General features: G+C 37.4%; 2 protein-coding genes and 1 long non-coding RNA gene across 7 annotated transcripts in view; 2 read left to right on the top strand and 1 right to left on the bottom strand.

Moving 5' to 3' along the window:
* tep1 (telomerase-associated protein 1) overlaps positions 1-1218 on the top strand; it is a 31492-nt gene extending 30274 nt beyond the window's left edge. For both annotated transcript variants that reach the window (XM_042427906.1, XM_042427905.1), the window contains 3 exons: positions 45-127; positions 500-604; positions 698-1218. In XM_042427906.1, the coding sequence (XP_042283840.1) occupies positions 45-127; positions 500-604; positions 698-817 (308 nt within the window). In that variant the 3' untranslated portion in view covers positions 818-1218. The remainder of the gene's footprint in view (positions 1-44; positions 128-499; positions 605-697) is intronic.
* LOC121908147 lies at positions 94-3056 on the bottom strand. Its single transcript, XR_006099181.1, has 4 exons — positions 2984-3056; positions 669-804; positions 481-558; positions 94-182 (listed from the first exon to the last, which is right to left on the bottom strand). It is a non-coding gene; the product is annotated as an uncharacterized LOC121908147 (long non-coding RNA).
* Positions 2732-26987, top strand: LOC121908145 (nucleolar and coiled-body phosphoprotein 1-like). 4 transcript variants are annotated; one of them, XM_042427908.1, is made up of 34 exons: positions 2732-2902; positions 3002-3045; positions 3215-3262; positions 6070-6141; positions 6375-6443; positions 6567-6635; positions 7297-7371; positions 7471-7542; positions 7687-7749; positions 9317-9382; positions 9495-9563; positions 9651-9713; positions 10267-10332; positions 10472-10522; positions 10620-10685; positions 11110-11157; positions 11284-11352; positions 11443-11496; positions 11587-11658; positions 12958-13011; positions 13543-13608; positions 13856-13933; positions 14041-14100; positions 14385-14465; positions 14601-14654; positions 15671-15757; positions 18313-18369; positions 18561-18668; positions 18842-18892; positions 20390-20443; positions 21152-21229; positions 21354-21390; positions 21947-21998; positions 23994-26987. In XM_042427908.1, the coding sequence occupies exons 2-34, from the start codon at positions 3043-3045 to the stop codon at positions 24949-24951; spliced, it is 2970 nt and encodes a 989-aa protein (XP_042283842.1). In that variant the 5' UTR covers positions 2732-2902; positions 3002-3042; the 3' UTR covers positions 24952-26987. The 4 variants fall into 4 exon arrangements, with proteins under 4 accessions (XP_042283842.1, XP_042283841.1, XP_042283844.1 ...); XM_042427907.1 differs by having other exon boundaries at positions 2732-3045; XM_042427910.1 differs by lacking the exon at positions 9651-9713 and having other exon boundaries at positions 2732-3045.

The following is a 26987-nucleotide window of genomic DNA, read 5'->3' as shown; positions in this document are numbered from 1 at the left end:
ATTGTTTATTATGTTGTTCTCTAATGTTTGGTTTGTTGTTTCAGATTTTGTGGTGTGCGGAGACGTGAAGGGCAACATGTGGTTCAACCAGCCTCCAGAACTTTCCTCATGGAGCAGCAGAAAACCTGTAAGCGACTCTTGACTCTGATGTGAACAATCAGTTCCGTTTCACATCAGTGTTTCTAAAATCAGAAACATAACATGAAATATACTGTATATATGTAGTTACCATGATTAAATTATGTAAATTACAAAATAAATCTCATCTTACACTATGATTGATTATGATTGACTGATGGATTAATCATTTCAGCACCACTTTCAACTGGCGAGCTCAGTTTAAATTTTAGGTAACTACAATAAAAAACAGCAGCTGTGTTCTTGGGCAAGGAAGTAAAAAATACATACTTTTTAAAAAAAATCTGACATAATTTGCAGTTTCTCTGAGCAGGACTGTTTGCGGTGTTTTGTAATAATTACGTTGATGTTTTATCCTCAGGCCCACAGTGACAGGATCAGTGTGCTGAGAGTCATCAACAACACCATCATCTCCGGCTCCTACGACAGGACAGTGAAGATGTGGGACAGGAACACTAAGAAACAGGTACATCAGAGTCTTTATGCCACACAGGAAAATTATTTTAATTATTTTAATCTATATTTCTCACTTCCTATTTTGTACTCTCTTCTCCTCCAGCTGGGTATGTTTGTGTGTGGAGGTCCTGTGCTGGTTTTGGAGGTGAACCCGGAAAAACCCTCTGAACTGGTTTGCGGTGACGGACAGGGAAAGCTGTATTTTCTCTCCTGGAAGGAATAATCCTCTAGTTATTAATTCAGGGTGTAGGTAACATACATAATCACTACATTAACTAAAAATTGTCAGGTGTTTGTGTGTTTGTTTCAATGATTGTATATATATATATTCATATTATATACTGATGATGAGTGTATATACTATATTCATAGTAAGGATGTACTACTCATGTTTACACAAACCTTTAATTTTGGTGGCAAACTTGCAAATGTGACAAACAAGTGTAAACAAGCTTTACAAATACAGGTTATAGTTTTGTGTGAGCTTAATTATTTTTTTCTTTTCTTATTTGAAAGTTATTGAATGAAATTAGAAACATGGGCTATGAAGCACTTTGGAAATGGAATAATAGGTACGATATCCATCGATGATCTTTTCTTTGACAATAAATGATGTTAAAATCAGCACTTTGTTGTTTGGTTTAATGTCTTTTTTTTAAAGGAGCAACTGAGAAAACATGGATTTGACTGTTGTGTACATACAGTAATACTTTCTTCACATTTATTTAACAATTTAAGTCAATAATAGACATCTGACCAGGCTGAAACAGGATTAGCCTTTAATTAATAGCATGTGTTTGTTATACAAGACAGTCTTAGTAATGTCAGAAAGTTATGAACCAATTTAATTATTTTTTTATTTAACTATTAAATTAATTGCCAACTATTTTGATAATTGATTAATCATCTTGAGTCATTTGTAAAAATAAAATTGCCAAATTCACTGATTTAAGCTTTTCTAATGTCAATATTTTCTGGTTTCTTAATTCCTTTATGACAGTAAACTGAATATTTTGGGGTTGTGGACTGTTGTTGAGGACAAAACAAAGACATTTGAGGATGTGACCTTGGGCTGTGGGAAACTGATGGACATTTTTCACCATTTTCTGACATTTTATGGAAACAACTAATCGATTAATCAAGAAAATAATCAACAGATTAATTGATAATGGAAACAATTGTTAGTTGCAGCCCTTTTAATCAGTATTTTACATGTTTTATGGAAGTTGTGGAAGGGACCCTGCCAGACATCAGTGGTAAACAGCTTATCAGCTAATACTTTTACAACTTTGTTATCTGCACTGAATTGCTTCTGTTAAGTTGACAATGAGCCACATTAAGTGCAATAAAGCATACTAAGTAAACAATGGGGTAGTTAATAATGACATAGTAATATTTCAGTATATTTGAACTTGAGGGAATTCATTTAGTAATATGATGGCATAAGATACCTAATTGTGGGAGATAAATATGCACGTGACACGTGATTGGGTCTATATGTAGTTCCGACTTTGTCCACTATGCCAAAATAACCAAACTGCTGTCCTTGAAATCACTTGGAAAGGAGAAAAATAAGGGCGTCCAATGGAATACAACCACTGCTCCACTGCACATACAGTAGATATATTTAAATTCATTCTTTAAAAAAATTCAGTGTTTATACAGTTGAAGGAGAGTAGTTATATGCACATCACAAAGATGCAAGACTATTATAAAGCAGTATCTTAGGCTTGGAGTAAGTGTGCAGGCCTGACCTTCCTTCATTGATAGTGTTAACACAGTTATTATATATATAAACAATAAAATCACAATCCTTCTGTTTGTAATCTTAAACTAATTTTACCTATTTTTATTTATATATTTGACTACAATGTTGCAGTGTGACACATGGTGTTTACACATTTCTTTATTCTAGTAGATATTTACTTGTAATATGTAGGCTTCATTTCTTATGTTTTTTTTCACACTTGCTTTGGCGATGTAAATGTATGTTTCTCATGCCTATAAAGCTCATTTGAATTGAATTGAAAGTAAACGTGAAATTTTCCGAGCAGCACTTGAACGCCGGCCGAGTTATATCCCCCAGGTGACACAGGCCACACCCTCACCTCACCTGGAGAACAACACAGGTTAAAAAAAAAAAGAAAGAAAGAAAGAAAGAAAGAACTGGACTGGATCTGCTGGTTTCAACTACATTAAAAGTCATAGTGACCTGAGGGAAGTCACTGCGTTTCAGTCGGTTTCTTCTTTTTTTCTTTTTTTTCTTCACCACGCTGGGAGGATCTTTAAGTTAACAGCCGGGTGCTCAGTGAGTGAAAACAGCCGACAGTACCAACACGGAGGAGAGACACAAACTCTGTTTTTTTATAAGTTAATAATTTCTGCAAACCTTTTCTACCGTCGTCAGAAAAGAAGTGAACGCCTGACTCGGACCGGCTCGGGCTAACAATGGTGAGATTAACGGTTAGATTTCGAATTTTGAAAAACAAACCGCTAACGGTCATGTTGGAACATTTAACGTATGCAGCTCGAGACAGACGTTATTTGTCGTAAATGTCTTTTAAGTTTGTTATTTGCTTTTAAAATAACCGTTTAATGACATGACAAATGTGTCTGACAGGATCGGTACGACAACTTGGATTTGGAGTGTGATGGAGGTGGCGTTTCTGTGAGTAGTTTTTGTCAATAATGACAATAACGTCAGCTTGTGTTTTAACAGTTATAGTTTGCCGTGTTTGACAAACCGGTTTTGTTTATATCAGAGCTCAGTTTACCGACTTGACATCAATCTGTGTCACTGAAACTCACAAAACACATATAACGTTACAACATGCATCCACGTTGCCAGTGGTGGAAAGTAATTAACGTTAATTAACTTGCATTTACTCAAGTACTGTACTCAAGTACAATTTTGAGGTACTTGTACTTTACTTCAGTATTTCCATTTTGTTCCACTTTATACTTCCACTCTACTACATTTCAGAGGGAAATATTGTATTTTCTACTCCACTAACATTACATTTATTTGACAGCTTTAGTTACTTTTCAGATGAAGATTTGACACAATGGATAATATAACAAGCTTTTAAAATACAACACATTGTTAAAGATGAAATCAGTGGTTTCCAACCTTTTTGGCTTTTGACATCTTATAAAAAGCAGTGTGTAGTCGGGGTCACATTTCAGATGTCTATGAGTTGTTAACAGCTCCACCAAATAGTGATTTTTCCCTCTAAACTTCTCACATGGTTTCATTTCAATAAATGTTCAAATGATCCAATATTTCACCAAAAATCAAAGATGAGAGAAAAAGTCTAAAAAACTGAAAACAGATTTGTGTATCAGAACTTTGTTTTTTCTTCTTTTCTCTCCCATTAATCATCTCACAACCTCTCAGATTTATCTGGTGACCCTTTGGAGGGGCCTGACCCCTAGGTTGGGAGCCACTGGACTAAACTAGCTAACTGTATATAAAGTAGTTGAAACTAGCTCCACCTCCAGCAGCTACAACAGTAACATGCTGCTCTAACACTGATGCTTTAGTATTAATAATCTAATGATGTCATATATAATAATATATCACTAAACCACTACTTAAATACTTCAAGTATTTTAAGTATTTTGCTGCTAATAGTTATGCACCTTTACTTAAGTAGGATTTTTCATGCAGGAACTTTACTTGTGATGGAGTATTTTTACATTGTTGTACGGGTATTAAACTTAGTTTGTGAACAGTGATTATTTTTATTGTGCTGGTTTAACAATGTGTATGAGGGTGGAGGCTGACTTTCAGCTCTAATTGTAGGGTAAAATATAAAAATTGATACCCCAGATTAAACTGCTGTTCGGCCCTGAGGCATCAATGTGCTGCTGGGCCCTTATTAAACCCACCACCCCAGATTTGCTATGTTAGACATACAGTAATAACACACATTAATATTGGAATATGCAACATACAAAGCACAAAACTGAAATAATAAAGGTCTTAAAACAAAATTGTTTTCTTTTTTTATACCTTTTTCATGTCTGTGGATACTGTGGCTATAGAGCTAACGTTTTTTTTTCATTTATTTTCTCAAGTAACCAATTAATAAAATGTCAGAAAATTGTGTCCTTTTTAACCTTCATCTATTTTGTCCTTTAAGTGTTATTTTAAAAGTTTTGTAAAACTTTTCTGCAATGTGTTTTATATATTTTGCAACAAATTTTGCAAAATTATTGGGACATTTGGTAACTTTTTTTAAATTTTAATTATTAGGCCTATTACTTTCTTCAGGCTTTGATAATGAGCTGATCTTGATTAGATGTTGATTGTTTCCAGATATTGTGTTTGTGATGACACTGGCATAATGTAACTAATCAGGTGTCTATATACACTTTGCCCTTTGTCATGTTGGCCGTTTGCCTGATGAAGACCCAGTAGAGTTGTAACATTTTCAGTCAATAATAAAAAGACTTTGGGAGCTGTAATCCAGCTTGCTGACACTCTACTTTTATCCAAAGAAACAGAAAGAAAAAAGATCATCACAAAACTGCAATGTTTTGGAAACAGTGAAAAGGGTGTGACTATCTAAATGCTTAGAGACTATATTCACTGTATGTGACGAGGATACTGTCAGCAAAAGAAAACTTTGTTGGATCTTTGTTTGTGAAAATGTCCCTTTTCTGTTTATATTTTTCATTTGCTACCGCTTGCAAAGACTGCAAAGAGTTGAATATACATGGAAAAGATAACCCATAGTTAATGGTAGTTTCCCTCTTGTCCTAGTCTGTTGGTGTTCACCCTGACAACTTGTGGGTCTGGACCACATAAAGGTTTTCAAGATAAATCTGAAGGGTGACAAGATAATTTAAAAAAAAAAAAGTAAAAATGAAAAAACTAAAGATGCTTCTCTCACACAATATGAGCTTCTGTTTTTTCTGAGTTAATCCTTTTTAAATGAAACTGTCTGATAAGGAAAAGTCACTCGGTTGAACTGTTAACTAATAATATCCACACTGAGACCATAAACTGTGATGTGGGGCCACAAACCGAAAATGTTTGGAAAAATCAATAATATAATATATCAATTTTCCCAGCGCAACACAACAGTCACTCTAAATTTAGCATCATCAAGAATTCAAGTCCAGACATGAAACTAGCTTCAAGTTCAGACTTGAAATATGGACGAGAAGCCGGACTGTGAGATCTGAACTAGAAAAAATACACCCGACAGTCATGATCAATGAAACGTCTGCATCTTTTCCAGTTCAATCTCCGTACAGCGGAGCTGCTGATCAGTGACACAGATTTATCCTGCTGACTCACGGGTCGTGGCAGTGAACTAACAGCTTTCACTCTTTGTTACTCACTCATACGAGGGCAGTATGCCAGCGCTGAAGCACCAGTGGAGTTTATTCTTTTTTCAGACACAAGTTTGTTCCCAAAATGTTTATTTTATATGTTTAATTTTCTGTTTTTCACTCCTGATTTAGCAAAAAGCAGCTTTGTTCGGTGGGATGTTCAAGAAATCCTCCAAGTCTGCTGAACCATCAGTCCAAGCACAGGTGATGTACAGCGGTTTCTTTAATTTGAATCAATAACTCATTGAATCAGCTTCGACACTCCTCTTATCTGTTATGAAAAGCCCATTATTGTATAATAAATACTAATATTTAAGGTGATTATTCTCTTTAAAACTTTGATGAACTCATACTGTTGAAGTGCGGAACAATAAAAACAAAACAAAACACAATTTGATTCTATATCTGCTCACATAAGCTGTATGTTGACATTACAGGACAATATATCAGCCAGCAGTGAACTTTCGAAGAGCAACGACAGTCTGACTGACAACAACAACACAAAGGTCAGTAAACAGCGGTGTGATTTCTCTCAGCTGTGTTTTACTATTTCGACTCTCTGTCTGTGCTCTGCTCTCAGTGAATGTGATATTTCTTTCAGCACGTTGACATATTTGTTAATGTTTCAGGAAAAAGGAGGCGTGTTTAAAGGAATGTTTAAGAAGCCAATCAAATCTGCCAAAGAGGGCTCACAACAGGTTTGTAGTGACCTTAAGTGAACTTACTGTGCTGCACATGTGCTTCCTTATTTTTAAAAGTGTTCCTGATATTTGACTAGAGCTGAAACAATGAGCTGATTGACAGAAAATTAAACAACTATTTTAACTATTGATTGATTGTTGAAATAATTTATCAAAGAAAAATGCAAACTGGTTCCAACTTGTCAGATTTGGTGATCTGCTGCTTTTCTTTTCATTTTCAATTGAATTGTCAAAATTTCCGACATTTTATAAGCTAAATGATTAATACTTTTTTTTTTTTTTTAATTTTTAAATGGGCAGAAGAATCAATCATGAGAGAAATCATTTGTTGCAGTCCTGTTTTTCACATTGTGCTGTATTAGTTCCAGTATGTTCAGGGGTAATTTAGCAAAATTTGAACAAAAACTTGAGATCGCAGCAACATAAAGGTGTGTAAAGTTGCCTTTATTTTTTAACAAAGGATAAAACTGGTTAAAATTGTCAGGTTGTGTGTTTATCATCTGCTTTTACATTAGGTTTGTTATTCTGATGTCCTCAGTATTACAGTTCTACCTGCACTGTGTGTTGGATCTGTCAACAAAATTAAATTTGAGTGTCTCCAAAGTTGTTAAGAAATATGCAGGTTAGGTTTTAATTACTATTATTAATCTGATTTTAGGCCACCATCTCAATTCAAAATCAAGATCTGTCTGCCAGTAGTGACAACATAACCGACAACAACAAATCATCAAAGGTGAGTTCACTTTCTGCTCTGTTATATTTTTTGTTTTCCCACACAGAAGTCACAAGTTAGTCTTTAAAACTAAACTTTTATCTCCACTTTTCTCTCCAGGACAAATCAGGTGTGTTGGGTGGGATACTGAGACGATCTCCCAAACCAGGAATGGTCCGAAGGCCTTCACAGGTGAAACACAAGCCGCCATCATATGTCCTGACCACAGCGACAGATCACCTGGACAACACAATTATCAGCTGAAATACTTGATATATACAGTGTAGTGTTGTGTTATTTCAGTAAGAGAATGACAGATAATCTTGTGTGTTTCAGGATCTTTTGGAGAACGGGCTCTCAGCCAGTAATGACAGTCTGTCTGAGAACGCCAACACTAAGGTGAGTCTCATCAGCCAAACAAAACTTTAAACGCAAAAGCTGTCAAACACACACACACAAAAATATATATTCTGAACTGCTTTTTTAAAACATATTTAACAACAAAATCAACCAGACATCAATCAGATATCACAGCTTGAACAAAAGGTAGAGTAATTACAATCCAGATTAAGACTGAGAATGAATACAGTAGATACTCCAAAACCAACATAACACAAACTTTACATAATAGAGAAGAATATAAAGACAAAGAAAAAATAAATAAATAAAATGCTGCAGAAACATATGTGACATTTGACAGTATGATTCCATGTTTTTTAGACTCTCGACTGTTTTTACTAGTTACAGCTTTCAAGGAATCTGAATAATGAGGTAATTGGGGAAGGATTAAAAAAAAAAAAGATTTACGTAGGTAAAATTTGCCCCATAATACAATCAAATTAGACCTTTTGGAAATGAAAAGTAAGAAATTTATTTGTTTAATCATCTTAATGTTGCTGTCACTAATGCTAGAAGTGGAAAGTGGAAACATTTTTGTGTGATATGAAGTTGTCATTTGAAGTGTAGAAACATTTATTTACAGAATATGACAATATTTTTAAACTGAGATTTATTTTTTACTCTAAAGTGCTTCCTTAATGTTAGCCAACAACTTATGTTGGTGTTTCTGGTGTGATATAAGCTAGATGTGTAGAGCTCGATGGTATGGAGAGGAGAGGAGCGTGTTTGTCTGTTTTTTGTTTTTGTGTGTTTGGGACAGCGAGCTAAAACCTGCGTGCATCAGCAGTTTGGAGAGTGTAGGCTGCTGTGTGAGTCACTAAATCCCTGCCTGCCTGTCTAACAGCTGCATCAGCTCAACAATACCAAAGCAATTATTTTATTCTTCATTTGTACAAACACCATAAAAGAGAAGGAGCGCCTTACTCATATCCTCCCGGGTTAATTTCTCAAACTGTAGTTTCAATTTGACTGTTTGTTTTTCCTCTTTTTTTTGTTAACAAGACACAACAAGTAGGAACTAAAATTACCCTGAGGCTAGGGGGCATAAACATTACACATATTGATAGTGCGGTAAATATTACTGAAATAATTGATGCTCGACTTAGAATAATAAAACTTATCTCTGCAACAGTCCAAAATAAAATAGTGGAATTTCCCCAATAAAAAAATATAAACAAACATACACAGTTTACTCTTTGTGATTTCTCTTCTTAATATTTACTTCTAACCCACATCTGAACTCTGATATCACATCCTTTCTCTGGGCTGAATACGGGGCAGTTTAGTTTTGTAGGAGATCAGTGTGACTGTACCTTAACGCTGTTTGTCTAGAACTCTTTGAGAAGTGTGTGTTTTCGTTTTCATGTGTGTCGGGAATGACGAGGTAAACATGCAGGCATCAGCAATTTGGAAGAGAGTGTCAGCTGCTGTGTGAAGCACTAAATCGCCGCCTGCACATCCGACATCGGATGCCAGAGGAATGCTTTCAAATTAAATCCTCGACTATGGGGACATTTTCTCAAAAAGAAATCTTTGTTTGATTTTTTTTTTTTTTTTTCTTTTCCAGGAAACAGGTGGGATATTCAGTGGAATGTTTAAAAAAAAGCCTTTCGGAGCGAGGACACAGTCTCAGGTGAGTAATGGGGAGTAACTGCAGCAAACTCGTCTCACTGTTAAACCATGTTTCTGTATATTATTAGGACATTATTAATAATAACTGGAAGACATTTACTTCTTTCATTCAGGATGACTTGTCGGCACCGAGTGAACTCTCAGGCAGCGGTGACAATTCCTCTGAGAGCAACAACACAAAGGTGAGGTTTGTTAAAGCTGACAGATTACCATCAACTGTAATAGGCAGTGTAGTAATATTAAATGTTGGTTTTATGTTATTTTCTCAGGAGAAAGGAGGAATCTTCAGTGGTGTGTTTAAAAAACCAAAACTCTTAGGTGCCAAATCTCAAGTAAGATTCAACTTCATGAATGAAGACAATTTTTATTTTAATGGACATGTATTGAAGCTGGAGGAGAGGGAGAGGGCACCTGATCGAAAATGTTTCATTTATTTGATATTTAGTAGACATTTTAGGGTGGATTTTGGTGTTTTTAGGAGGTGTTCACTTTTTAATATTGGTTGTTATGTTTTGTGGATGCAGTAGTTTGAGCTCAGCTTTCTTTTTTTCTTGCTGGCATTTTGGTTCCAATGTTTCCTTCCTGCCTCTGGCTGGGTGCTTGGTTATTTGCTTTTTTCCCAGGCAAAGTGAAAAAAATAATAAGAAAATTGAACTTAGAAAGTATTTATTATTGAAGACATTTTTGCCTTGTGGACATTTCATTAACATTCAAGACCATCTTTACCCAATTTCTGCTTTCTTTTATAATAACCTTTGATCTCTTTCCCCCATGTCTACGGGCCTGATGGATATTTCAATATGAAATGAAACATAAAACTCTTTTTTTTTTTTTTTTTTGTATTGGTTTTTACATTCTGACTATATGCTGTATCCCTCATTTTAGGATGATTTAACTATGGACAGTGAACTGTCTGCCAGCAGTGACAGTCTCGCAGAGAAGTCTTCAAAGGTGAGAGATGGAGCTCTTTGCCTGTTTTAAACCTTCTTCTTGTGTGTTGGGTTCACTTGGATCTGCACTGGATTAACACTCAAAGACCAAATATCCATTTGTCAGTTTGTAACTTTAAATGCTTGAAATTCTCTGTCAGGGCGGAGTGGCAGCAAAGATCCTGAAGAATCCTTTCACCTCCTCATCTCAGGTCATTTTCTCTCACAGTGAATCCTGCATCCTACAGTAAATATAAAGTATCAATACTGAACACAGACATGCTCATAATTTCCTTTGTGTTATATCAGGATAAGGAAAAGCCTGAAGACTTAAATGAGAATGTCTCTTCCACAGAGAAGCCCAAAGCCAAGCAGGTGGGTTTGAACATTTAGATGTGAGGTTTCATACAATGTTAAGGTGAAATAACCAGTTTTTTAAGTGGACAGGAGGCAGGGATGGGTGATATCACAATATTATAAGAATATTTTTTTCCATCAGTAGATATGTAATCACAAAATGGCAAAAGTACACAAAATTTTGTACTAAATAATCAAATTGATGAGCGTGAAGTTTATTCTTGACCTTAGAAACAACAGTTTGACAAAAGAATCTCAAATGCAGTTGAAAGCCCCAGAAAAAGCTGCTGACTCATGTAAAACAAAACTTTAATAAGTAATTTTGTTAGGTCTTAATTTTGAATGAGTTGGAATCATTAATTGCATTGTGAAGATATGATTATCAGTTCCCCTTAAAGTCAATAACAATAACAATAATAGCCCCGTCTTTGTCTAATTTCAGAACGGTTTCAGTGCGATGATGAAGAGCACTTTTTACACTGACAAACAGGTAAGTTGTTTTTTTCCCCATCACACACACACAATAATATCTCAGAAAAGCCTCCAAATGTGAAAATATGACAACAACGACTATGACTGCTTTTTATTTTACAATAAATACCGCCTCCTTCTGCAGGAGAAGAGCTCGGATCCTGACACTGAGGAGACACCAGACAACGGAGAGAGCCAGCCCAGTCACAAACAGGTTTGTGTCTTTGTTTGCGTCAGCGGTTTAACTTCTGTGTATGGTCTTTATTAATTATTTACTCGTTTTCTTTTGTCATGTTATTTTCAGAATAAACTGGCTGATGCAATGACGAAGCTGAATCCATTTCGATCTCCAAACAAAGTAAGGATGATGTAGACGGTCATCTTTTGATATCGAAATAAAGAAAGATTCTTTTGATAAATTATATGTTCTCTATATATCTCTCTTCAGTACGAGAGGCAGACAGGCTCAGATGACGAGGATCCACCTGCGAGCAGCGAGAAGTCATCAGGCAGCAAACAGGTACTTTCACATTTACCTGTTCCTGTTTTACTTTGTAATTGTTTACGATATTAAACTGATTATTTTTCTCAGCAGACTTTTGCCACAATTAGGGAACGAGCCTCTACATTTTACTTAGCTGTTAATCAAGGGAAAGCTTGCTGCTTCCTTATCATGCTGTTACACACACAGTCCTCTAATGCAGGCGAGTTTGTTGTCTTGGTCAAAGGTAGCTCGATGGATACTGTGGAAGAGGTGTTGATGTTGACAACTCACTTGAACTCATCATTTTTGGAGTTTGCTATCTCTGACTTGGATTTTTATCAATATGAGCAGCATGCAGTCGGCTGAAGATGCAGCGAAAAAGACTGCAAATCATCTGTACATCCTGAGGTCTTCAATCTATGTTCCACTCCACCTGTCTTACAGCTAGCAGGGTTATTTAAATCTTTGGAAATTTTGTGCTATACTTCGCTGTCAATGGGAAGGGAATCTTTGGACTTATGTCCAAGTGTCCCAGAGCAAGAAAGTGAACCCCAAAACAGCCAAGTGAAGGGTTTTGTTTGCTCAGGTAGAAAAGAATTATAAAAATGCATCCAGTTTACCATTAACCATCTTGTCACGAGTCAAAGAATTAATTATTTTTGACAAGCAGAGTTCCCCAAAGGCTCTATCAGCAGTCCAGCTGAACTAGTCTGGTCACGCCTGCTCCCGTTGAAATCTTCATACCTTTAGTCTGTCAAGTAAATGTTGCAGGGAGCAAGGAAGTAATCAGCTTCTCCTACATTTTGAACACACCAACCTGAACTGTTCACGATAAAACTAAATCAGTCTGTATGGAAACAAGGAAGCATTGAAATCTTTGTGGCTTTTGACAGCAGATGATCACAAAAAGTACAAATGACATGCTTGCTGATCATCTTTTCATCAATGAAGTCTCCTCAGCTGTTAGGAAAATTAACAGTCTTGTGATGCCACGTTAATGAATGTGTGCACGCTCACTTTCTGTAACAATGGCTTGTTTGTACTCATGGCATTACTGAGCCATTAGCTGTTCTCTGACCACTTTTATTAAATTTTCCATCCTTTCATTGATGGCTGCCTGCGAGCCAGCTTCTCACTAGAATAGATCTGTGTTTTCCTTCAAGTTCTGCAGCCTCTACTCATCTGCCTGCCTCTTAGTATCCACAGGGAAGGCTAACAATGCTAACAAGCTGTTTTATAAAAACTGAATGACAGTCTTTCTTTTGAACCCAATGTGGCAAATGGCTCATAAAGTTTAAAGTTTAAAGCCTTTGATAATGTGTCCCTTCCTCTCAGAGCGCCATGGTTGGAGCCATGTCCAAACTGAACCTATTCCGCTCTGCAAATAAAGTAACTATGCTTTTAAATGTCTTTGGTGACGGTGGAGGTGTTTCCGAGATAGTCCTGATGATGATGATTTTAGGTGGCTGTGACTGTAATGAGGGTTTGGTGGTGGTGATGTTTGTATTGGGGGATTTTTTTGTTCATTTTTTGAGCATTAATGATGTATTGCACACTTTGAGGACTAAAACAGTGGTTTTGCATTTTTTTTAGCCTGTTTACTACAAATCAGATTTGGTTTCTATACATCACAACTCACCATTTTGCAAACAATGTTGGTGTGGTTTTGATTTTCTGATTTAAATTTTTCTATTAGAATCATCTACTGTTTTACATTTGTTTCTGTACAACATGAAAATAAATCCGCTCTTTGCAGCTGTGACCAATCGACTTAAGCAAATTTCCATCTGTTCATTACATAATTTGTTTTTGAGGAACTAAAACTTGCAAACACAGTGGTTTGGTCCTTAAATCACTGTACAAGTAATCAGTTTTTGGTTGATAAAGTATAGTAGCTAATATTGAATGTTCTTTGTTCAGAAAGACACGGAAGACACCGAGACGCTCAAGGAGACTGAGAAACAAGTGGAGGAGAAGCCAAAACTGGTCAGTCTATTTTTTGCATAGCTCATGAGTCATCAGTGACCACATACACACACACACAGCTGATCAACTTCTGTCAAAAATACCCTCTCTCTTCACGCTCCTCCTCTTTCGTACCTCCACCACATCTTCCTCATCCCCTTACCTCCCTTTAAATGCTGCTTGCTCGCAGTCAGACCTCCCTGTCCTCCTGCTCCAGGACACTGTGTGACTCTCTGTGTGTCTGTGTGTGTGTGTGTGTCCTTGCCAGGTCAAAAGCAACATGATCCATCGAGAGAGGAAGGAAAGAAGTGAAACGCCACTAGTTCCACCCAGACCAACTGAAGAGGTCTGCCAGCAGTCGAAGTGCCGCTCAGTGTCATGTCGTGTCATGTGAAAATATATTCTGACTTCTTCTGTAGAAATTTTGTTGCTAAAGCTGCAGTTTTTTCACAGGAAATGAAGGGGACGTCCACATATGACAAAGTGAAAACAAGAGGAACTGAGGATATTCAGGTACAGATTGAATTTCTCAGATTTACAAAATGATACTGAATGTGGGTTGTCTGTATATTTCTACTGTCCATAGAGTTTGGATATATCCATTAGAATACCAGTTAAAATAGTTTCATGATCCAGTATAGCAAGCGTCAAGCATGAAAGTTGCATACTATGCTTTTAAAAGAGTCAGAAGTTGTTTCATCTTATGCTTTGTATACATTGAAAGTTTCACAGTGGTGTCACTTTCAAATATTGGGTGTCAGTTTTGGAACAAAATGTCTTGACTGTGTCCTCTGCAGGTTAACAAGGACATGATATCCACACAGAAAAAAGAAAAACCTGCGGAAACTCCTGCAGTTCCTGTCAGACCATCAGAGGAGGTAGAGTAAGCTTTCAGCATTTTGGGAATAATGTCTGTGTGTGTCAGTTTGGACCTGATACGTATCAATGTGTATTGATGAGCTGTTGCACTATGAGCCCTCATGGTTTAGGAAACTGTCTTGCTTTGATTTCAGGAGCTGAACGGACCAGCGAGACGTGGTCTCCAAAAGCAGAAGAACAACCATCAGGTATGGACTTTTACACAGACTACAAGGTCTAGACTAATGTAAGGGTTTGCTGATACTTTGGACGAGTAGTCGTTTGTTATTGAATATTGGCTATTGAGTATGTTGGCTGTGATGGAGTTTCTTCCTGACTGCAGCTACAAAAAAAAAAGTTTAAAGTCCTCCTACTCTCAAAAATGTGTTTTTATTGTTGTTCCTTCAGTTAGATGTTTGAGTTTCACTGTGCAGAATGTTGTATGTGCAGAGTTTGACACTAAAAGGCTGTTTTCACATTCATCTACTAAAGGGGGAAAGTTACTCCGTGCTCACCTTAAATCTGAGTTTAAAACGTGTACCTATGAGCAGGATTTTGTAGCAGCACAACTAGTTTGGAGTCAGTCATGGTTCAATATTCATCTTACAAAAGTGTGATGTGGAAACTTGAATGACTTTGAGAATGAGAATGGACTTAACAATGAAGTAGGAGACATCTCGTGTAATAACATTTTGAGATGAAAAATATTGCATAGTCATATAGCATATAGATTATGTATTTTTCGATGAGGGAGAAGGAATAGTTGTCATTTTAAGAATTTCTAACAAGGTAATTGAACATGTCATGTCAGACAAATTATTATTCCACGAATAGTATTTTTATATGTCAAACGTAGTTGGAGGGGATTTTTAAGGGGGAAAAAAAGTTGTTTTCTTTGTGCATTATATCTCAAAGAGCTGCCAACAAGTTTCAGTGGCATATTTTAATAACCATTTGTTATTCAAATACTGTTGCAGAGGCCATTTTAAAAGGAACAGAGATCTGAAAGAAACTGTGACAGGTGCAATTTCCGGCATAAAATTATCCAATTAATGGATATAATTTGAATATTGTCATAACATATTGGCTATTAATTGATTCAGAATGATAATATCATGATCAGTCTTTACTAGTCTTTAGCAGTCAAACCCTGTGTACACACATACTGCATACATGACGAAAAAACACTTAGTCTTTGTTGAAAAATAAGTTAAATTTGCTGCAGAACCAATCAGACGATGAAGGCCTCAAAGAAGATGAGTCTGCTGAAGGCAAGGAGGGAGACGAGTTGAATCCTCCAGAGAGCAAAACTGTAAGTTTATCTCTTCATCATCAAACAGTATTCGTTACTAATCCTCAGTGTTAGTTTCAACCTCAGAAAATTTTCTTTCATATAAGCACAGTGATCCTTAATATAGAGATCAACAGGTGTCTAAATCATCTGTGTGGTATGACATGAACGCACAGGTTAAAATAAACACATGGGTTATTAACAGCAGGGTTTCTTCCGGGGTTATAGTTGTTTTAGTTCCTGCTTCCTTCTTGTCAGTTCTCTCATGCTAGAGCCATGCAAAACCATGAGCCACCTGCAGGCTATGAAACCTCTTTTTTTATTAGTCACATGACTAATGTGACTGAGTGAATGAGTGACTAATAAAACACCCCTTAACAATTTTCCTCTTTTGCTTGCCCTTAAGCAGCTTTTCAGGTTTTTTTTTTTTTTTAAATAATTTTATTTCACACTATCTGACAGTATCATCTTAACCCTTGTGTTGTCTTAAGGGTCAAAAGTGACCCGTCACTATGTTTAATAGCAGAAAAAAACTCTTGAAACTTCAACTTGAAATTTGACTTGTCCTAGAGTGAAAAAGTGAAACATGACCTTTGTTCATATTTCCATGAAAGCTATAAACTACACCTACAAGGTACAAAGATTGTCTCGGTCATTTTTGACCCAATAGTTATAAAATCATTCATACACCGCAAAAACCAAAAAGACACACACAATGAGAAATTGAGATTATGTGTGCTACTGATTGAACTCAGACAAAACTTTCTTGTGCATGTCCAGCGTCTCCCTTTCACGACTCAAGTTCACAGACAAAATAAAAACTATTTCAGACAAAACAGACATTTCTTGAAAGCATTGTTGGAAATGCAGTCAGAGGCTATGAAGATGCTGCAGATGACCCCCAGTTCTCTCTTTGCTGAAGCCATGAATGCACGTTCCAGTGCCCAACAGGTTGTAGATCTGATTTTTGCTGATGTCCAGGAGGAACAAGAGAACAATGATTTAGAAGATGAGGCATCTGAAGAAGAAGATGGGGAAGAATACAACTCAGAGCACAATGTGTCATCTCCAGATGAAGAAGAGATCCCCCAAGCTGAAAGAGACATTTTTGTCAGAAAAAAGCAAAATAACATGGTCCTTGTCACCATATGACAACCAGGGCAGTTACGTTAGGTAGATGCAAGTCTACACAGGGAAGCCGACCAGTAGAGGCCTGGAGAAGAACCAGGAGATGTGGGTTGTGCTTGATGTGACAGATAGACTGAGCGGGCACAATGTCATATGTGACAGTGTCCTCAAACCTGAGCACTCATCACAACAAGGGGGAGCGAGGCCTTCTCATCAAAGTTTGCCTTCACCCCCACCACCATTCCAGTGTCTTACCTCCCAGAGAGGAACAAGAATGTGGTCCTCCTGAGCACACTACACAAAACAGCTGAGATCAGTGATTGTTAGGATAGGAAGCTAGCCATCACCCTGGACAATAACCACAACAGAGGAGGGGTAGACAACCTGGACATGATGATTGGAACTTACAGCTGCAGGAAGATGACTGCTCGCTGGCCCCTAATCATCGTCCATAACATCATTAATGTGTCCTCATACAGTGACTTCGTGATATGGAACAAGATCAAACCGACCCGGATGCCTGATAAGCGGAAATAGAATTGGGTGTTCCTGGAGCAGCTGGGAAAGGCCCTTTAAACCCTGCACATTCAAATAAGCACCTCCCCCGCACAGAAACCTCTGCAGCGCTTGTGAAAGCTGTTCATGGGGCTGAATCTTGTCTGAGCCACCTGAGGTTGCAGCTGGGAGAGGAGGAGATGTCAATTCTGCCCCCCAAAGAAGGACTGTAAAACAAATACTATGTGCTGCACATGTGAGAAATACATCTGCAAAGTCCATGCACACAAACTTCTATACTGTCTGATATGTGCTAATTAGAGTTGATTGATTTATGTTCATCATGTCTTTGTTTTGTATCTATTATCTTATGTTATTCTTATTTATTTTTGTTGTTTATACACCTTGTGGATGGGAGAAATGGTTTAAAAAATGGGAGAAGACTAGTATTTTGTAGTTGAATTCCTCATTGTACAGTATATAAGAAAATAAAAAAAAGTTCAAGACTGTTAGTGTTTCCCTTCACTAAAATGCGTTCAAAACTACTTTCTGCACATTTCTGCTACTTTATAATGCTACACAAGTGCTATCTATAAACCTCTACTTTAGTAAAGAAAACAATTATGACAGGTGTGTTGTAAGAAAAACGAGTGGTGTCCACTGATTAAATGCAGTCTTTCTGCACTATGAAGAGGGAAAACTCAGATATTCAAAAAGTTTGTGATGAATGACGGGTTGTTTCTTTGTGCAAAAAAGATTTGGGGTTTAATATTCAATTAAGCTGCTTTATTTTAGGGGTTTACTGAAGGTGGGTCATTTTTGACCCTTAGGAAAGGGAAATGTACAGAATGCTAATATAAATTATCAAGATCTTTAATGAAATGTAGTTCTTCCATTTATTGCTTTTCATGTCACCTAACAGAGTTGTCACTGTACTGTTTTTTTTCCCCCAGACTAAGGTGAAAAAACACAAGCACCGTAATCCGTTTATGCCACGTGCTGCAGCCAAGGTACATGACGCCTGTGATTTTCTTGACTCTATCTACTTTTCACCTACATCAATATATAATTCATTATCTCCTCAAATATCCTTTTGAATAAGTATTTTAAATTAGTGAGGAATTCATACGCATTCTTGTGTTGCAGTTTCTGATTATTAATGTCACTTTATTGTACCTTATTTGTTTATTGTTTACCTCAGGCTCCATCTGATGATGAAGGGCTGAAAGAAGAAGACAAATTGTCATCGAAAGGGGAAGAGAAAGAAGAGGAAAAGAAAGAGGAGGAAGGCAACGACAAACCAGAGGAGGTCTTTCTCTTAAATTTTTCCTACTCCTGCTGCACTTGATGAATAAATGTTTGGCTTGATTTGATAATGATAGTCAAACATTCATTCTAATGCAATTACTGCAAAAGAAACATTTGAGCTTTCAACGTGTATCTTTCTTGGAATTACACTGTCATTCTGTTTGTTCTTTTCAGACCAAAGTCAAGAAACCTAAGAGACACAATCCCTTCATGCCTCGGGTCAAGGTAACATTCAAATATGTGACTTGTGCAGCCTCATTTCCTCCCATGTGCACACACTGACAAAATGTCTTTATACACACCAACTAATTATAGTTGCTTTGAAGGATAATGCTGGTATGACTGTATTCTGGGCTCGTTGAGCAGTTCACATCAATGCGGAGAACAATTTAGTAATTTCCTCTGCATCCTTACAACCTAATAAAAAGGAAATTATCAAGACAGTAGATCTGTGTTCCTTCATGCCACTAAACTGGAGAAACTAGAATTTTAACAGATGATCCAGGCTGAGGACATACTACACAAACAGTCTTGGAGTGCACCCCCTTTAGATATTCTGTGCTGATTATTCAGTGCAAATTCATTTCATTCATTTTGTAATGGTGAATGTTGAAATACTAATTCAACAGTGAATGGTGAAAAAGAAAAACATGAAATTCAGACAGGAAAACAAAAAACTTAATATACTGTTTGTAGTCCAGTGTAAGTTGTAGGTTTTCTGTGAAGAAATCAGAATTAATAGAATTAACACCAACCCAAGTGAAATGTAACCATTTTATTTGTATGTGTTTTTAGTGTTGTTTTATCTGATTTTGTATTGATTTGTCTGCAACTTTCTATGTTGTCATCTTGGCTCGCTTGCAAAAGAGGTTTCCACCCTTGTTAGGACATACTGTACCCGATTAAATAAAGGTTAAATGAAATCAATATAATCTGAAATCTAAGATGACATTCATTTGCTGAATGCCGTTCTGTTGAGCTTCTGCTGATACTGATCCTACGATCCTCTGAAGGCAGAAATAATCTTTTGTTAAACTAAACCTCAGTGGGCGAGGCCAAAGAATGTGAGTTTCTATGAGGCAAAATGTGAATTCATGTGGAAAAGGCACTGAAACAAGTGAGAGGAGGAAACTAATACTATAAAACATACAGAAAAATCACCATTCTTCCAAAAGATATAATCCCTCATTTGGTGTCTTGATGATGAAGGTGGAGATCGCTCCAAAATCCCCCATCGTTGTTCAAGTAGATTGAGATCTGGTGACTAATCATTTATGTAGTATTTGCTTCCATACAGGGCACCTCTCATAGCGTCTACATTTGTTATGTTTCTACACTCATCTATTCATGTTTGTCCTTTCATTTGTGGCTGTACCTCTCTTGCTAGTCTCAACCCTTGTTGTTTTGGCAAGTTAGCATAGCTGACATTCCAAGCACTGCCTTTGCAAGCAAATCTCTCAGCTATTTACCTAGCTGCTGATTCTAAGACCAGGAGGTTTTAAAAAAAAAACGCTTCCTTGTATTTCTTTTATTTATAAATATTTTGTAACTTGTGCCAATAAGTCTACTTCTACCTCCAGAGTAGCTCTGCCTCTGCCAAATGGATTTGTAAATAACTGGATTATATGGGAACTGATATCAGCAAAAAGCTGAATTTATAATGATAATACAAGTGCTCTAACTGTGTGTTTGGGTGTGTGTGTTTGTGTTTATTGGTTTCAGGCCAAAGTTATTCAGAAGAATGCACAGGACGGAGCTGAAGGCAACACAGCAGAGGTAGATCAAATAATATTCAGACATCTTTGTGTCTCTGAATGAGACAGAAAATCATTTAATGTTGCTTCTCTTTATTTCAGTCTCCTCTCTTACACACACAGAGTTTTAAACTAAAAGCTACTTTTAACCTTTTCCGACCCAGTCTGTATTAGTATATTTGTCCATCAGACTGAGGTATCTTTCACATTGTGGTCCAGGATCACAAAAGGCTTGTTTCAGTCACCTGACCCCTCCCCTCCTCCTCCCTGAAAACAACTGTTTTGTAGTCATTTATAGAGTTTGTCTCCAGGGTGTCCTCTCAGCTCCCAGGACTATTTGTTGCTTCTGCAGTGTTTTTTTTCCCCTCCACTCTTGACACAAAACCCACCCCCACACCTCCACACCCCTGCACGGTGTTTGTGCATGTCTCTAACATGTAAGATGAGCTAAGATTAGCCTGCAATGTGCCCAAACTTGTTTCTCTGCTTCCCTTTTCAATGTGTCTAGGGAAGATATAGGCCCGTTTACTTCTGTAAAAACAGAAGTAAGAAGCCTATACACTCAGAATACCTTTCACCATCACTTCCTCCTTTTTTATCTGAGCATAAATAGTATAAAAAGTAAAACAGGATATGTGATATATACATTTCTTTAAATTCCTGCTCTTAGTTCATGTTTCTCTGGTATTCATGTATCAATTTTAAGTTATATTATTTATTTTTTTCTCAGAATGACGGTGGAAACAGGACATTGTTGGATCAGCTGGAGGACTTCCGTATTGACCAATCACAGCCTGAAGACACTGAAGTTGGTTTCAGAAGCAAAATATATCACCATATTTAAATCTCAGTATAATCTGTTGCCTTATTATTAACTGTTTGTATGCTAACAATAAACATACAAACTCAGACAATCTGATGGTCTCTTTCAGGATGTCGATCTTATGGAGTGGTGGGACACAGTGGAGGGTAAGTTACACATACAGTAAAATGTTTTTAGGTGTTTTTTTATGTGTGTGTGTGTGTGTGTATGTTATTTTGGCTTTCTGTTATGGAAGTGGAGAGCCTAATTTGTTTTTGTTCACTTACATTATTTGGGCTAAAATATGTGGACACCCCTGTCAACAACATGACAACGCACCTGTACACAAAGTTAGGTTGATATAGAAATGGTTTTCCCAGTTTGGTGTGGAAGAACTTGACTAGCCTTCACTGACTTTAACCCCAACAAGAACCTTTGGGATGAACTGGATTGCCACCTTCAAGCCTAAAATCAGCCGTCAGAGACCGATCTCAGTAACGTTCTTGTGGCTGAATGGGAGCAAATTGAGAATGAAAATGTTGTAGAAAACCTTCCCAAGAGAATAGAGGCTGTTAAAGCAGCAGATTAATGCTCATGGTTTGGGAAAGAGATGTTCAGCAAATCATATATGTGTATGTAATGTTCAGGTGTCCACATACTTTTGGACATATGTAACAGAATGAGAGAGCTGTCAATCATTCTTTAATACCTTTTCTTCCTCAGCCTGGGAAGACACTCCTCAGAATGAGGACATGACAGAAAAAGAAGAGGCCAAGTAAGTGAAGTTTGAAATACTACACCCAGTGAATCTTTCCTGTGGTATCTTAAAGGGTCAGTTTTATGTGCCCAAGTTTTGAGAAAACTGCCTCTTCTGCCCCCCCCCCCCCCCCCCCCCCAGTATAATGGAGGTGAATGGAACTTTGCTTCTTAAAACACTGAAAATTTGTGTTTAAGGAACTCAGCAGCAATGTGACTTACCAGAAACAATCATTAGAGCTGCAACGATTAGTCAATTAATCGTTAAGTCGATCAAAATAAAATTAAGTAGCAACTGTTTTGATAATCAATTAATCATTTAGGTAATTTTTAAGCAGAAATGCCAAAGGTTTGATGGTTCCAGGTTCTTAAAGAGTAACTACACACCCACATTCTGCGAGCTCCCTCCATCCCAGTATATTTTAAAAAGATGCAACAGACGACGGCACAGGACAACAATTGTAAGGGGCGTGGCCTCATGGCTACGTAGCGTGTGAAGCAGGAGGTAAGGGGACACCAGCCAGAGTGGCTTACCAGCACAAACTAAACCACTGCTCAATATGGCACAAATAACGATGTAGAGCTGGTAGTCAGAGCTAACCAGCTATGAGCAGCTGCTGTTAGAGTCTCTGTGTCTTAATGTTAACTCGTCAGCCCTGACTATCTTGTAAAGCTTTGAATATAGTACAGTTGGTTAGTTATCGGCCGACCAGGGTGTTGCGTTTCCTGCCACAGGAAAGTTAGAAATCTTTGGGTTATTTGCATGACCACGGTTCTGAGTAGCACAATGTTGCCTCTCTGTCTCTTATCAGAGTTGCCAACACTACCAGCAGCTCTGTGTGAGAGGCACAAACTGAGACTACAGTTAGCTGGTGTTCTGATATTTATATCATATATTTTGAAATATACCCCAGAGTCTTGCCTATTATGTCACAATTAGAGAATTCAGCTGAACTGAATTTTCAAACCCAAGCGGACAGAAATAAGCTAATTTTGAGCATTAAAAGTATTTTTTACACACGATAGGTGTATTGTTGGAAAAATCACCTGTATTAACATCATATGCAAACATAGACCTATGTGAATATAAAAAAAAACGATTTGGTCTGTGGTCACTTTGTAAATGTGAGCATTTGCTGCTCTTCATCATCTTACATGATAGTAAATTGAATATGTTCAGATTTTGGACTGTTAATTGGACAAATCAAGACATTTAATGACACCACCTGTGGTGGAGATTTTCACTGTTTTCTGATGTTTTATAGATCAATCAAATAATTATCTAGAAAGATAATTAAAATAATCGTTAGTTGCAGCCATAGTCAGTAGAAAGTAGTTGAAATGAAAATGGTTGACAGCAATACCTGTGGATTATCCAGAGTCAGCTGGGATGCATCAGTGTTGAATTTTTCAATTAATTTGTTTTGAAAAATGTTTTCAGCAACAGAAAAAAAAATGTTCATTCACCTTTATTGTATTGGGAGTTGAGCCAGAAGTTTCAAAACTGGATATTTCAAAACTTGGGCAAATACAACAAAATGGTCTGCATGGCTGGATACCACTAATGGTGAGATGCCCATGCTAACGGCATTTTAAGATAGAGTGACCTCTTTGCTCTTAAAGGTCCAGTGTGTAGGATTTAGTGAGAACCTACGATGGCCACGAAACTTGCAAAAAAGGAGAAAGGCCCTCTCTAGAGCCAGTGTTTGGTTTGTCCGTTCTGGGCTACTGTAGAAACATGGCGGTGCAACTTGGTTGCCTCCGTGGAAGAGGACCCGCTCCCTATGTAGATATAAAGGGCTCATTCTAAGCTAACGAAAACACAACGATTTTTATTTTCAGGTGATTTTACACTAATTAAAACATACTTATGAATATTATATTCCATTTCTGCCAATAGGTCCCCCTAAATCTTACACACTGGTCCTTTAATCACTAATGAATAATCACTAATGAATAATCACTAATGAATAATCACTAATGAATAATTACACTATGAACTTTCTCTTCACAGGGCGTTTGCTGTGACGGCAGCTAAGGTGCAAAAGGGAATTCGTCTATTCAACAAGCTCTTCTCAGAGCGCGCTGAGAGCCTGTGGCAGCACGTCATTGACCTGAACAGCATCGCCGACGGCCTGGACAAGTTCAACAAGAAAACAAAGATCGCTCAAATCACAGGTGGCTCCACCAGTGCTATCGGAGGTGTGGCCACCATAGCTGGTCTCGCTCTGGCCCCTGTCACCATGGGAACCTCCTTGATTGTGACGGCAGTAGGACTTGGTGTGGCCACGGCGGGTGGTCTGACCTCAGCAGGTGCTGGTATCTCCAATCAGGTTAACAACTCAATGGACCGCAAAAAGGTGGAGAAGATCGTGGAGGACTACCAGGAGAAGATGGTCGACCTTAACAAGTGCCTGAAATTCATCAAGCAGGGAATTGAAAACCTGCGTAGGTTTGACCTGATCAGGATGAAGAAAGACGCCTACAACCAGGACTTCCCTGTGCTCAGCAGTAGTTTTTATGAGGACGGCGCCATGGCAGGGAAGGCTATCCTCATCAACGCCAATGAGATCATGCGTGTGGTGCAGATCGCCAACGTGGCTGGCAGCACGGCAGCCAGGGCGGTCCAGATTGCCAGTATGGCTACAGGTGTGCTCACCGGACTCTTCGTGGGTATGGACATCTACTTTGTGGCCAAAGACTCCAAAGAACTCAAGAAAGGGGCAAAATCAGAGTTTGCTGCCAAGATCAGGGAGGTGGCTACGCAGCTGCATGACGGTCTGGTGGAGCTGAACGGGCTACGAGAGGAGCTGCAGTCAACCTCCAGGCCACAAAACGATGAAGGAAATGATAAACCTGCTCCGGACACTGAAAAGAAGAAGGAAGATGAGAATGAGGACAGTTCAGAAGATGAAATCGACCGCATTAAAAAAGCCATCAAAAAGGACATTGAGAACCGAGAATACGTTTGACTGATACTTGACTTAAAACTGGAAAAGGGCTTAAACTGTGCTTTGTTATCAAGGTTTTAAAGGGAAGAATCAGGCATTGTTAATTTCCCAGTTCCTCATGGAAATGGTTTCTAATGTTTTGAAAGTACCAGCAAAGGTTTCTAAAACTTTTGAGCCTTTCTTTTAGAGAACTGACTTCTTAGACCTAAACAGCATTTACACTAATGGGAGGAACTGAAGTTTCTTGGTAGATAAAGTGTCATGTCTATATCTCTGGCAATTGTGCCAATGTGTAAAACTGCTATGTTGTCTTTCCAGATAACAGGATTCAAAGATTTATGTGGCTAAATAATGTATTTGGAGAGTAAGATTATAGATCAATTAAAGAAATAGGCTAGACTTTATAATCTAGACTTTAATGTTTTGCTTAGAGTTTCATCAAAGTGTATTGGTTCATATTGAAATACTTGGACTTAGACTATGTATAACTCATATAGATTGATCGTCCCTTTATTATTAATAATGCAGTATGATGCAGATTAGTATTAGTCTGTTTCCAGATCTTGTTTTTTTTGGGTTTCATGGCTAATGCGCAAACCGTTCCCGAACATCATCTTCATCAGGTTTGAATGATAAAGCTGTTACTCGACACAGTTCAGAAGTCTTGATTAGCAGCTAGTATTGGTCTTGTTTCTATGAATTACAGTAATATGCTTTGTTTTAAAGCTGCTGTGCAACTAGGTAGATGTTCTTTACAAAAGAGCCAATAAAATGACAAAATTTTAATGCAAAAACATGAGTTTATGTATGAAGTCCCTCCTTTAGTCCTTTAGTAGCTACTAGCTAGTTTCAGACTATTGATCCACTAAATTGGGTTGCACCATTAAAACTTGAGGAATGTCTAAGGTACTAAAGACTTTACCTTTAGTAACATGTGGTTAAGTGTAAAATGGCTGTTAGGAAACATCTGTGGTGCCAAAAGTAACCAGCTGTGTAAACGGGATGCCACAGACTGTAACGTAACTACCAAAAATAATAATATTAGGGGGACAAGTGTTTATCAAACTAAACTAACAATATTTGTAAATGTAGACATTACTTTGTTTCATTTACACATGCAAACATAGAGAAACATAAAAACATAAAGAAACATGAAGAAACAAGCGTGTTTCAGAGTCAGTTTTGAATGAGTGTGAAATAGCTGATTATGCTAACCTAACAACACCAACACCATTGGTCTTAATGTTATAGACATTATGTTGTAATTTGATGTATATGGTGTTTTTCTCCACATCATTACATCATTTGTAAACACATTTTGATCAAATGTCATGTCAGATAAGTCAACTACATTCATTATTACCTCTGAAACTCTTCAGTCTAAGCTAGTCATATGTTAGCAAGCTAATATTAGCTTAATGATTGGTTCAGTTGCTCCTGACAGTTACTGGGTGTAAATATTTCGTAGCAACTCATCTCTATGTAGGAAATAGTTTTTGTGAAGCAGCCTGTTTTTATTTAGTGACGCTTATTATTCTCCACTTCAATTAAAATTAAGCAAAGTTTGAACAGCTCCATGCAAGTACAGCGGGGAAAGGCAAACATAATAACAAATGGGGACAAAATTATAGGAATGTTTTTCTACCAAGACTCCTACAAGTTGACCAACTGGTTTCCATCATTGGTTCCAGACTTTTCAACTGGTTTCCATCATGGGTGTTCTATTATTGTTTTCTAGGTGTAAAATAGTCCTTTATTACACAACTGGAATGACACCAACAAGAAAACCAGCAAGGACTGAGTCAAGCTGTTTGTTTTTTACCGTGTCCTTTTATTAGATCATTGATTTTTTTTCAAAGTCAGAATTTGATTTTCTGTCTGAACTGTAATCTCTGATAATGTCGACTCTGTGGTTTATTTAATGACATAATTTATTTTTCGTTCCTGTTCTGGGTTGAGCTGGTTATGCAGTGATACCTTTTTATGTGCAATAAACTGTGGGACTCCATGTGTAATAAATGTAAATGTAAAATTGACTATTAAAGGTCGAAGGAACA

The sequence above is a fragment of the Thunnus maccoyii genome, chromosome 12 (genome assembly GCF_910596095.1).
Source record: "Thunnus maccoyii chromosome 12, fThuMac1.1, whole genome shotgun sequence".
Classification (NCBI taxonomy): Eukaryota; Metazoa; Chordata; class Actinopteri; order Scombriformes; family Scombridae; genus Thunnus; species Thunnus maccoyii.
The sequence above is the reverse complement of the archived record's forward strand: the minus strand, read 5'-3'. Positions and strand labels throughout refer to the sequence as shown.